Source organism: Mauremys mutica, chromosome 9, assembly GCF_020497125.1.
Source record: "Mauremys mutica isolate MM-2020 ecotype Southern chromosome 9, ASM2049712v1, whole genome shotgun sequence".
Taxonomy (NCBI): domain Eukaryota; kingdom Metazoa; phylum Chordata; order Testudines; family Geoemydidae; genus Mauremys; species Mauremys mutica.
The window spans coordinates 6449278-6462143 of NC_059080.1; the positions used below are offsets into that span (position 1 = coordinate 6449278).

Consider the following 12866-nt stretch of genomic DNA (forward strand, 5'->3'; position numbering starts at 1 on the left):
GCAGGGGCTGTTGAATTAACATGTACTGTCTTGTAAGGAAGACCTAAGACTGCTCCTAGTACCGTTACAACTTTGCTGGCTAGGATGCCTAGCAGTGTGAATTTACCCAGTACATTACACATACAGAAGCATCTCCGCATTGTTCAACTAGGAAAATTCAGAGTTTGTTCCATAACCCACATTGTTTTCCATTTGCTACTTGCAGCTCTGGGGGCTGGGGTTAGAACATTGTCACTACGGCTCCTCAACTTTTCATGTACCATTTTCAATAGAACTGAGACTGGTCTTTTTTTCTTTAATACTGTTATTAATTATTATTAAACCAACAAGGTCTCCTCCTAGGTAAAGCTAGTCTGTGTGAGCTGTGACACCTTGACTGATCATAAAGGGTGAGTTTTAGAGTGGGTAGGAAACCCTTTTGTGTCAAAGAAAAGAATCTCCGGAAGTCAAAAATGTAAAGTGCTCTTCCAATGGGATGCTGAATCCAGGTAGACTCAATCAAAGGTCATGCTCTGTAGTAATATAATCTACATTTCCTGACAGATGTTTGTTCAGGGATTAGAGGGGAGCATTTTATATTTTTTACAATTGGAGGTATACTTATCTCCTAGAACTGGAAAGAACCTTGAAAGGTCATTGAGTCCAGCCCCCTGCCTTCACTAGCAGGACCAAGAACTGATTTTTGGCCCAGATCCTTAAGTGGGCCCCCCTCAAGGATTGAACTCTCAACCCTGGGTTTAGCAGGCCAATGCTCAAACCACTGCATAGCAAAGAGTTAGTTCCCCTTAACTGCCCAACCTGAGATCTATTTGTTAACCAAAGCAAGCTGGAGGAAGTAACATTACCGATGTTGTTTCATGAGAGAGCATGATAGAAATTCCATCATGGGGATATTCTGCCAAAGATACTTTATTCCTTATATTTCCTGCCTTTACTTCTTTTAGCCTTATTCATTTCACAAATTTAAGCCTGAGGAATACTCATAAAAAGGTATGTTTTCTCAATGCTGAAAGTAATGTGAGAGTGTGAGAGAGATTTTTCCAGTTGGTGCTTTATGGGCCGCATCTCAGCTGGTGGAAATCAGCGTAGCTCCATTCTGGGCTGATACCACAGCACAAAGCCGATTGTTAGAGAGCGATATGGGGACAGAGCTGCCAGCTAGCAGGAGTTAGCAAAGTAAATATGGCCCTGCCCGTTAACAGGGGCAGGAGTGACAGTTGTGGGAGAAACACCCATCTCGGAGCTTCTGAAAAGCTGAGCAAAGGCAATTCCCAAGTGACCCTGAGGAGCCTTGCTGTGATGTGGTATGTGAGTATGGATTCAGGCATTGAATTGGTTCACAACAACTTTAACGGCTTTCCTCCCGCTGTCCCCAGAGTGCTTGCTGTTGGGAATATTTTATATCTTCATAGACTTCATGGCCAGAAGGGACCATCATGATCATCTAGTCCAGGGGTCGGCCACCCTGGGCACGCGGCTCGCCAGGGTAAGCACCCTGGCGGGCTGGGCCGGTTTGTTTACCTGCCGCATCTGCATGTTTGGCCAATCGCGGCTCCCACTGGCTGCAGTTTGCAGGAAGCAGCGCGGACCAAAGGATGTGATGGCCACACTTCCCACCGCGCCCATTGGCCTAGGACGGCAAACCGCAGCCAGTGGGAGCCACAATCAGCCGAACCTGCGGATGCGGGAGGTAAACAAACCAGCCCGGCCCGCCAGGGTACTTACCCTGTAGGGCCTCATGCCAAAGGTTGCCGACCCCTGATCTAGTCTGACCTCCTGCACATCACAGGCCATGGAAACTCACTCTCTATTCCTGTAACAGGCCTAACACCTCTGGGTGAGTAACTGAAGTCCTTAAGTGAAGTGAAATTGCTTATGCTAGCGATAGATTTACAAGCAGATGATTCCCTAATTCATCCCCACCCCCATGTTAAAAATGGCTGGTTTCTAGATGGGGCTGCAAGCTATCAAAGACTTAGTTAGATATTTTACACCTTAAAACATGTTAAGCAATATATTTTTCAGGGAGGTAGGCAAAGGGAAAGGGGCAGTGGAGAACAGCATTGTATAGCATGGAGATGTGGTTTCTTCCTGATGAGCTGTTATCTTACAACACCTAATAAGAAGAATGGTCCAGTGGTTAGGGCATTAACTTGGGATTTGTGAGACAGATTCAGTTCCCCCCTCTACCATAGCCTCCCTGGGCAAGTGACTTGTACTGTCTGTGCCCCTTCCCATCTGTACCACCCCTCCCCTCACGTACTATATAGGGATAGGCACTAGGGTAATGGGGGCTATGCAAGTACCTAAAATGGAGGAAGAGGAAGGAAGGGGCTCCGGGAAATTCTGATCTCATTGATAGGTCAGTAGAGTTACTGAAGTCAGTAGAATTACTCTGGATTTGCACTGGGATCAGAGCCTGGCCCAGGCTGTGTTCATGGTCCACATTCAGTTACAAGCTCATTGAACTCACACCTTCCCTGTTGACTCCCATGGGAGTGTTCCTCTGTTTAAAGTTAATCACGTGCTTAACTTTAAACTTGCTTGCTCGGAGCAGGAGGGCTCAGCCCCTGGCAGGACTGAGCAGCTGGTGCTGTTCTTGGTTTGTGGTTTTGTTTTCTTTTTAAATACTCAATATAAATATGAATGAAACATCTTCACACACACCCCAACCCCTGAAACATAAGGCTAGAGACTGTGATTTAATCAGTTGTGCCTTTTTTGGTCCGGAAAAAGTCATTATCAGCTCTAGCTTTCTCTACTTTGGCTTCCGTGGTCTGTGCCAGCACTTGTAGATCATATTCAAGGTACCCCATCAGTGTAGTATCTGAGTACATCATAGTTTTGATGCACTTATCCTCAAAACACCCTGGTGAGGAAGAGCAGTGCTATTATCCCCATTGTACAGAGGCACAGAGAGGCTAAGTGACTCACCCAGGGTCAACAGGAAGTCTGTGGCAGAGTAGGGACTTGAAACAGGGTCTCCCAGGTCTGAGGCTAATGTCCTAACCATTGGACTATCCTTCTTTATTAAGTATATCCCTACAGCTGCAAATGACCATGTAGGGTTTGGCCCTTCAATGAAATTAAATTGGGCATGGTTCAGCCCAGAATCTACACTGCCTTTCCCAGGCAATGGGAAATCTGGCTGTGGCAAACAAACAAAACAGAAACACCCATCTTAGCTAGAGCTAGGGGGGAGGGATAGCTCAGTGATTTGAGCATTGGCCTGCTAAACTCAAGATGGTAAGTTCAATCCTTGAGGGGGGCATTTAGGGATCTGGGGCAAAAAAATAAAATAAAAAACCCCACAAACTGTCAGGGACAGTATTTGGTCCTGCTAGTGAAGGCAGGGGACTGGACTTGATGACTTTTCAAGGTCCCTTCCAGCTCTGTGAGATAAGTATATATCTCCAACTTCCCCTACCCCTAGGGATGTAGCTGTGGAGCCACAGAAATGAGGGACACTGGATGGGTGGAGCCTCTCATCAAAGAAACCAGCACTGGTTGCTCCTTGCAGGAATTAAAGCAACGCTTCATGGCCTGGTCCCCTGACACAGGTAATGGGGGAGACGCTGCCTGCCTGCCCACAGGTCGAATCACTTCTCCAGTGCAGACAGCTTAGCTGCTGTAACAAGGGATCAGTTCCATCGGCCTATAAGTGCTTTGGTGAACCTGGCCCACTGCTTTTTCATTCATTCCTTTTAAAAGTAGAAGTCATTCTGGAAGATTATGAGTTGCGATTACTTACTTACTTACTTGAGGGAGGGAGGCAGGGATAGCTCAGTGGTTTGAGCATTGGCCTGCTAAACCCAGGGTTGTGAGTTCAATCCTTGAGGAGGCCACTTAGGGATCTGGGGCAAAAATTGGTCCTGCTAGTGAAGGCAGGGGCTGGACTAGATGACCTTTCAAGGTCCCTTCCAGTTCTAGGAGATTGGTATATCTCCACTTATTATTATTACCTATTACAAGCAAGGGGTTGGAACCAAATCCCCAGCTCTGAATACCCTTGAACTTGGGATCCAAACTTCATAGCTGGTATCATACAATGGGACAAATCAAACCCTACATCCAAACATCTGGGGTGAGATCTGGACCCAATCCATATTTTGCAGTTTGGGCCCATCTCTATTATTCATCAAAGGGATCACAGAGACTTATTGAGGAGCTGGTTTTATTAGTGTAAAATATGTACTTGCTAGTTTAAAGACCTCAAACTTTTTACAATCTCAAATACATCAGTCTTCTTGAGAAAGAAATTCTTCCTCCCTCTCTCCTGATTCTCCACTTAATTACACAGGTATTAATATAATTCAACCAGGGAATTGGATTAATAGGACTGATTTGTTAGAGAAGAAAGCTGGCACCTACCATTACTATCAATAGTCACACGGTGCTGTGAACATCCAAAGGGACATTCAGTGTGACCAACTGAAGAACAGGCGTTGCCTTTGGTGACAAAACAGCCCATCTGTCTCACAATTTGTCCAAATGTCCTACCTTTCTCCTCCCCCTTGGGAGAAGCAACGGTTGTGGTGTCAGTCATTCTATTTCTAGGCACAGAGGGACTCAGCCAGTACCAAGGGCAAGCATGGATGCTAATACGCAACAAGCATCTCCTTAACGTTTTCTATCTAATCAGGTTTCCTGTTGGCTGATGGGAGCTGCCATACCTCATTACAAGCTGCTATCACAGATTTTTTTTTTCAATCCAGGCTTTGCCATGCTTGTCTGCTTTTTCATGTAAAAAGGTTATGTATGCCCTGAGGGAGGCTGAATGTTACCCAAAAAAAAAAAAAAAAAAATCACATGAAAACAGAACTGTGGGCAAGAGGCCAAATGCTTGATTATAGGACTGTGACTAACCAATGGTGTTTTTTTTAAAAAAATTCTCTCATTATATCCTTTGTACTAACACAACTCAGATTAGTTTCCCAGAAGCAGACTTCTCTTTCTGTGACCATGTTTTGTAAAGATAGCAGCAGCTTATGTTTAAACTATTTAAGAGAACAAATAGTTGCAAAATGTACCTCAGATGGCCTTTCTGGTGCTAGTAGCATATTCCTGGCTTGACTGAAGCTATAAAATTGCTCTGCATTTTGCCATTGCTTGAAAGTAGCATAGAAGAATGCACAAAAACCCAGGGGCCAGCACCCAGAGATAATATTGACTCCTCTTGATCTGTGCCCTCCTAGAGATCCATGACATTGTAAACTGTGAGGAGGACTCTAGAAAAACAAAGTTCAAAGGTTGCAGAACAAAACTAGCTTTTCTCCTTTTAGCTACTCCAAAGGCTCCTGGGGCATCAAGGAAGGTACCTTCAGATCCAGAGTCCATGAGACAGTGTCGTGCTAGAGATGGGCCCGATCCACACCTTGGGATCTGCAACTCTGAGTTCTGGGAAGGTTGGATTCAGATCCAGATTTTGCTGCTGGCCCACTATTTCTACAATTAGACAAAGCTGATCAATGCCAAAGCTGGTGGCTGAAGCTCATGCGTACCTCTCTGGGTCATCCCTTTGCGAGGGAGGCGTCAGGGTTACCCCAGCTGACTAGCAGCCAGGCAGGAAGTGAGGAGACCAAGTGCGCTCTCTTCCTACTCCACTCCCAGTACTAGAGCTGAGTAGACCGCGGCAATGCTATACCCACTGGTGCCTTCCCACAAGCAACTGTTCCTGGGGGCCCGCAGTGACTGCCCCACTCCCTCTCCCTTGGGTACCAGGAAGCAAGAGCCTCTGCCCCACTGCACAGGAAGGGGGCTGCAGAGGCCCAAAGGCAGGGCCTGGAGAGCTCATTTGTATGAGCTCTTTACCCCTGGGGGATTCTCCTAGTTGGGACTGTGGAGTAGCTGAGCTTCCATGCTGCGTACCCTACCACACCGACCGCCTTCCTCCCCAGCAAAGGGGGTGTTTCAGCCTCAGGCCCTGGCCCTCCACTTATAAACAGCTCAATAGACAATCCTATGGCAATATTCAAACAAAAATGTAAGTATATTTTTATATCCTTCCCACAGTCTTTCAAATCCAAGCAGTGTTTCATATGTAACCCATAGTCTGACATTCAAGTTGGAGAGATTTTTCAGTAGCGACTTAGTTAATCCTATATTTGTATTTCTCTTTAAAGACGACAATATTATACTGTAGACCTTAATATCTCTGCTCTGCGCAGCCTCTCACATTAACAACTCAATGACATTTTCCAGTGCCTTTAGGAAAATGCATATTGTATTATTTATAACTCCGTATGAGTAATTATTTATTTTCAGACAACATGTTAGATCTGCTTTCAGGTTAACTGTTGGACCTGTGTTTGCTTCAGATGCTCCATTGACTTCAATGATATTATTCTAAGTTTGCACCGAAAGCAGAACTTCATCACTTTATGCTCAAGATTCTTCGGCTCTATGCCAAGAAAGCACTGAAGATGACACAATGAGCCCTGAAGTGGGTCTAACACTCTTGCCAGCCAATTCATAGACGCTCCACCACTGTAGCCCTGGGCTACTTTGGAGCCAGAAGAGGCTAAGAGAAATCTTGCACGTATATTTTTCACTCTGACCCAAGCAATGCCTTTCATAAAAAACACATAAGCCATGCAACAATAGAAGTTACCTCCCAAAAGTCCATGGATATGATACCCCTATGAAATACAGAGCCTCTTCAGGGTTGTGGGTTAGTCAATACAGTTGTGCCTTGTCTGAATGCAAAACTCAGCGGGGCAGAGGGACTCAGAACAGAAGATGAAAGGCTTTTCTCTTGTCATACTGTAGATTTTCAGGGAGAACAATCTAACGATACCATATGTTGTGGAAAAAGACTTGCACAGCTGTTATAGAGAGAAAAAAGTATCCCAAACGGTGAACTAGTAACAGCAACTGTAAGCTTTCAGTCAAAAATAAGGCACAATTTTCACTCTTTGGGTCTCTACTTAGGGCCTGAAGCTGCAAGCTTCTCCTGGCAGGTGTGCAGTGCCTTAATCTCCAACTACACCATGCTTCCATAGGGCTCAGCTCCTTTGTAGCAGACAGTACTCAAGGTACACCACCACCATACATACTTTTTCTCTTGACCTCTCGGTCAGAGTGTAAAATACTGATTTACTCACTGAAAATGTTCACAGCCATGAACCAGACACTCAGAGGAACTCAGGTTCTTTTAGAAATTGCACTCAAATGGCCAAATCCTTCCAGTTTTTAAACAAGCAAAACTCTCATTGACTTCAACAGGAGATTTGAGTATGGACAAAGAAGAAACGCATAATGTGTCTCAAAGGAGGAGAATTGAGTTCAGTGTTTCTAAACCTGATTTTAAAAAAGTCACATCCTGAGAGAAATAACCCCTTCCCCCCACCCCACCTTACATCAGTTTTTGCTTCATGTGGTACATTTTTGAATGGCCTACCATTTGTATTAGCAAAGCTGTCACTTCTGGTAGAATAGCACTTAGTGACGGAGAGAAGTCGTCTTCTAACACTGGTGCGAACATTATCGATGCAATAAATGGTACCAGCCTGCAGTTGAGTGAAATCTTTGGGTGCTAATGGTAGCAGCTCAACAATTGCACCAGCAGTGGCCATCGTTAAATACAGAGAAATACAAGTCAGATTTGACTAAGGGCTCAGATCTGTTTGCTTTTACATTGCTAGTGAAACTCAACCAAAACAGGATCCAGCCCTAAGTATTTCATCTAGTAGTGACATCATTCATCATGGCAGTTAGTTCCATATACTGAAGCTTATACAAAAAGTGGGAGGCTTACCAGGTGGGATTTGAGGCAGTAATGAAAAACACATACAGAAGAACAAGACAAAATGTTAAATATAATTACATCTTTAAAAGATAGCTTCATCTTACATGCTACCGCAACACGTGAAAGAGACGAATAACTTATTAATAGTTTTACTTTAGTGAACAACAGGTAGATTTGTCCATACCTTTACTTTATCTGAAAAGGAAAACATTCGACTCAGTTTCCTCTATGCATGCATTTCATTTTCTCAAAATGCAACAGGGCGTGCATTACATACAACGTGTTATCCTGCTTCACTGAAGTACAGCTGTTATGAGCATTCCTGCAGCAGTATGCAGAAGCCTTATGGGGTGGAAGGAGCTGGGGACAAGGGGAATCTGGTTCTGAGTGCCGTTAGTTTCAGCAGAGTGCAGCTTCCGAAATGTCGGGGCGAGAAACTGACTAGGGATTTATGCCGTTTCGAGTAGCAAGCAACTTTTGGCAGCCAAAAAAGGGCAGTGTAATGATGAGAGCTGAAATAAACAAACTTTATTTGAGAAAAGCAGCACAATCTTACTTCTTGTCTATAATACTGTATATGGTTTATACTATACAGTGTCCGGTGATAGACCGTATCAGACATTAACAGGCAAGCAAAGGGGGACATGAAACGCATAACGCTTCCTGTATCAGTTGCGCTATATTGACACAGGCTGAAAAACACACAGCACACTAGAGGGACACGTACATTAAAAATAAAAGTATCATAACAAACAAAACATGGATCCATAGTGCACAAACCTTCCGGCTCTGTGTTCTCTTTGAGGTGCACTTGCTTCAGAGGGCAGCAGAAGATTTCGTGACACTTAGCACGAAAAGGGGACTCTTTTTTCTTTAATTCCGCAGATTGGATGGAATCTTGCCGTAACATAATGTACTCCTGTGTGCCAGGGGGAGCGTCATCCATAACTGTGGTCACCACATAACAAAATGAACTCAAGTTAGAGTTTAACGGAAGAAATCTAGAGACGTATATAAACTATATAATGTGATGCGGGGAAGGAAAAGGGGGAGAAACATTGGTCGCGAGGAAAAGAAAATGAAAAGCGTTAAAAAGGTTTTGTGGTGCTGATGGAGGAGAGGGCTGGGGATAGTTTACTTTGATAAAACAACACTTCTCATAAACATTTGTCCTTTATCTTGTTTCATGCAACCTTCATCCTAATGAAAAAGTACCATCATAATGAGCTGTTGCAGAAAGTAACACAGGCTATCTATTCCGTATCCCCTATGGCAATACATGCTGTATTCTGCATGCAGGTTAAGGAAAACTGAAAGAGAGCATGCCATTGTCTAACCTACAGATTATATATTCTGCACCTGAGTTTATAATGTCAGTAAGCCACACTGCCACATCTGCAATGTAGCTCCAACACTTCTCTGCTCCCCACAGTACAACAGAAGACGTCTCTAGTAAGATCAGTAATAACAGGCAATTCCTCACAGCAAGGATGATAATCCAATGAATGGACTATCGCCTTCAAATGGATAAAAAAGTAGAAGCACAAAGAGTGCACGTTAATTTTGTTATGGCTTTTCCAGCTGTCCTTTCAAATCAATATTCCCATTGATACTACGGATGGCATATATTTGGAATTATTTTCTCAAATCAAATCATTGTATTAAGCAGTAAATTGGGACATACGGAAATAGCTAGCTTTTGAATCATTGACAATGTTACATAGCTAGAGGGTCAAAATGCTATTCTGTTAGCTAAGGAAGCTATCCTCACCCCTCACCTAGAAATGCAGTGATCTTGGGATTTTGGCCTTAAAATGCAGACCTTTGTCAGAAGCAGTGCCTATCTCATTGTTAAGAGAGTTTATCATTCTAGTTAGATATTTGTGACCGTCTAGAGAAGTATAAAATCTCAGCTGAAGATGTGGAGTGTAGAACCTCGAACTAATATCTGAAAGAAAAAATCCCGAAGACCAGAACATTAACAGCATACATGCTATGCTGAATAAACAGTGCAAATATACTAGCAAGACATGAGATCAGACACTGTTTGGAGTCTAGACAGATGCCCCAAGCAATCTGACGGGCTAATGTGCTTTCATTTTTAATTAGCGCCTTATAGATAGCAAGTGGAATTGCATCACCCACTAAAAACAACCCACTTGCCTGATTGTTGAAATCTTAAGCCATCAATGAAAGCCAGGGATTTAGTGCCAGTCATTCCTTGGGGATAAGTAACCAGGCTAGTGGTCCTGGGTTGCACATTGAGCAATCACCTTCTTTCAAGTGCTCATTAATCCCCAGGAAAGGCCGTGGACCTAGACTGCTGTTGCTTCATTAGATGCGAGGCAGCATCAGTTACGTACACATATAATCCAGGGAAAGTACCATTAAAAGTGATTCATGAACGTATTAGGAAAATATAACTGATTTGAAACGAGCAACAGGGTCGCTGGAGCGCAGGGTCTGGACTGCTGGATAATTGCTCTCTTAACAATCCTTGCTTTGGTTTGGCTTTATTTAAAGGGGACTTTGTGGCATGAAAGGGGTCGGGTTGACAGCTCTGGAGCTGTGGGGCAATTTCTTGGAGTTATCACTGGCTGGGAGGAGCTGGAGGTCCAAGATGTGTCAAGGGCCAATAACGCCAGCTGGCTGTTCCCCTGCAGGAAATGCTGCGCAGAAATCGCTATCCCTAGAACTTTTCTACTAGAACAAAAAATTGTGTAAGGTGGAAAGCGACCTGTGTGCAATGCTCCTGACGTCAATGGTGCAGTGACCGGATGATGATCCCTGTGGCATTTACAAAAATAAAGGATACAGTGTGCGGCTGTTGAACATTATTAGCCAGGAGGGAAGGGAGATGCACATGCTACCTTCCAACAGCCAGCCAGCTGATCAGTAGCAAGACATACCCTGCTGTCATATCATCAGCCAGGGGCAGGAAATGTGCAGTCGGCCTGATCCTGCAAGATGCTGAGCCTCTTTAGAGGGATGCAGAGAGCTCTTAGCTTCCAGATAAGATGAGGGAGCTCAACATAGCATACAAGGTGCTTACCGTCTTGCAGTATTGGGCTCTATGTTTGTACAGAGAGGAAGCAAGCCTGCTAGTTGCTGCAAATAAGAGAGAGCAACTAGCTATTGGTAGATGGAAGCACTGGCCGGGAGGAAGGCCTGCTGCTTGCAAGGTGACCGAGGAGAGAGGTTTGCTGACTGCCAGAAAGGAGAATTGGGCGGGAGAACAGCTTACACTGCTTTCAACAAGTGAGCAAGAAGATTTGCCAGTGGCAAGGGGAATGGGTGGGTAGGTAGAGCAGAGGTACTCTGGGAACAAAGCTGAAGAGATGGGGTAGACTTAATCTTCCCAGTGTACTGACCTGGTTACTTGGTTAAGTGTGGGGCGTTTGTTTTAAATGCTCAGGATACTCCCAGAAACACAAAAAAACCAAACACCAGCCAATCAGCTTTCAAGATGGATTCCGTTCATTTTAAAATTATGATGCACAGAATAGAGACCATATAAGCCAGAGGTGGGCAAATTTTTGGGCCAAGGGCCACATCTGGGTGGGGAAATTATATGCAGGACCGGGGTAGGGGTGTGGGAGGGAGTGTGGGGTGTGCAGGAAGGGGCTCAGGGCAAGAGATTGGGGCAGAGGAGGGGTGCAGGGTGTATGAGGGGGCTCAGGGAAGGGGCTTGGGGTTCAGGAGGGGTGCAGACTGCAGGAGGGGATTCAGGGCAGGGGGGTGTGGGGTGTATGAGGGGGCTTAGGGCAGGGGGTTGGGGTGCAGGAGGGGTGCAGGGTGTACGAGGGGGCTCAGGGAAGGGGGTTGGGGTGCAGAAGGGGTGCGCCAGTCCAGGAAGCGCTGCGTCCCCTGGGAGAGAGGGGGCAGAGGACTCCGTGTGCGCTGCCCTTGCTGTGCTTCCAAGTACCTCCCCCAAAGCTCCCATTGGCCACGGTTCCCTGTTCCCGGCTGATGGGAGCTGCGGGGTGCGGTGCCTGGAGGCAGGGCAACGCATGGAACCCTCCGACCCCCCACCCGTGGGCCGCAGGGACGTGGTGCCGGTGGCGGTGCGGGATGGATCCAAAGCCCGGGGGGCTGGATCCGGCGTAGTTCGCCCACCCCTGGTATGAGCAGTAGCAATGCAGGCTTCCCCTCCCCACCCCCGCCTCCTCCCCCATATCTAGCACCAGTTTGGTGCATGACCTCTGAGAAGGCCAAACGAAAGGGCCAGTTAATAACCAGTGGCCATTGCCAGTGGCCATATCAATTCAAACCAGGGCTGGGATGTTCTATCTACTAATTCTTACAGAAACACAAAGCAGTTGTCAGAGAATCACTTTTGATCAGCCCAAACTGGTCACAGTGTGAACCACAGACCTAGGGAACTAAGAGCACAGGCATTATCAATCCCCTAGTCCCAGCTCACGCTCCCCTCTCAGGGGGCTGCCGGCCCCTCCCTGTGGCCCAAGGGTGGGGCGGGGGCAACGGCTAATGGGACTCTGCAGGGGCAGTGCCTGGGGAGAAGCATGCCCCACCCTGCCTTAGAGCCCCAGCTAAGTGCTGCACCTCCTCCCCCCCCAGAGCCTGCACTCCCTCCCCCTTCTCCACATACCCCCTCCTGCCCCCAAACTCCCTCCCAGAACCTGCACCCCAATCCGCTACTCCAGACCTCCTCCCCTACCCAAACTCTGTCCCAGAGCCTTAGGCAGGTGGGGGGTGGAATTTGGAGAGGCGGAGTTTTGGGGGGGCGGGTTCTGGGTAGCATGAGTGACATTGGCCCGCTGGGAGGATTGAGGACTGGCACTGGCCCTATGGTAAATTGAGTTTGAGACCCCCCGCCCTACTCTTTCAATTTGTCATCACCAAAACACATTTATTTTCAGTTAATTTAAATTTAAATAGAGAAATTGAGGTGCAAATCCTCAGCAGGTGGAAATCAGGCTGGGTGCACTGAAGTCATTGGAAATAGGTGCATTATGCCAATTTACAAGAAAGATCTGGGTTAAAAGATCTAATTGGACTTTGTCATTACACTCCGCACGGTAGGGATCATTAACATCCAGAGTCAGTCTTAGAAACAAATTCTAATAAAATTTTAATGCTGAATGATGTATGAGTGACA

General features: G+C 45.9%; 1 protein-coding gene across 3 annotated transcripts in view; it reads right to left on the reverse strand.

The window, feature by feature from the left end:
- The window catches only part of FGF13 (fibroblast growth factor 13), a 352169-nt gene that overhangs the window by 142277 nt on the left and 197026 nt on the right, over positions 1 to 12866 (reverse strand). Inside the window, exon 2 of one of the 3 annotated variants that reach the window (XM_045030045.1) lies at positions 8528 to 8695. The exons of the other annotated variants lie outside the window; for them this stretch is intronic. Coding sequence (XP_044885980.1) covers positions 8528 to 8695 — 168 coding nt within the window. The remainder of the gene's footprint in view (positions 1 to 8527; positions 8696 to 12866) is intronic. 3 annotated transcript variants of the gene reach the window in all.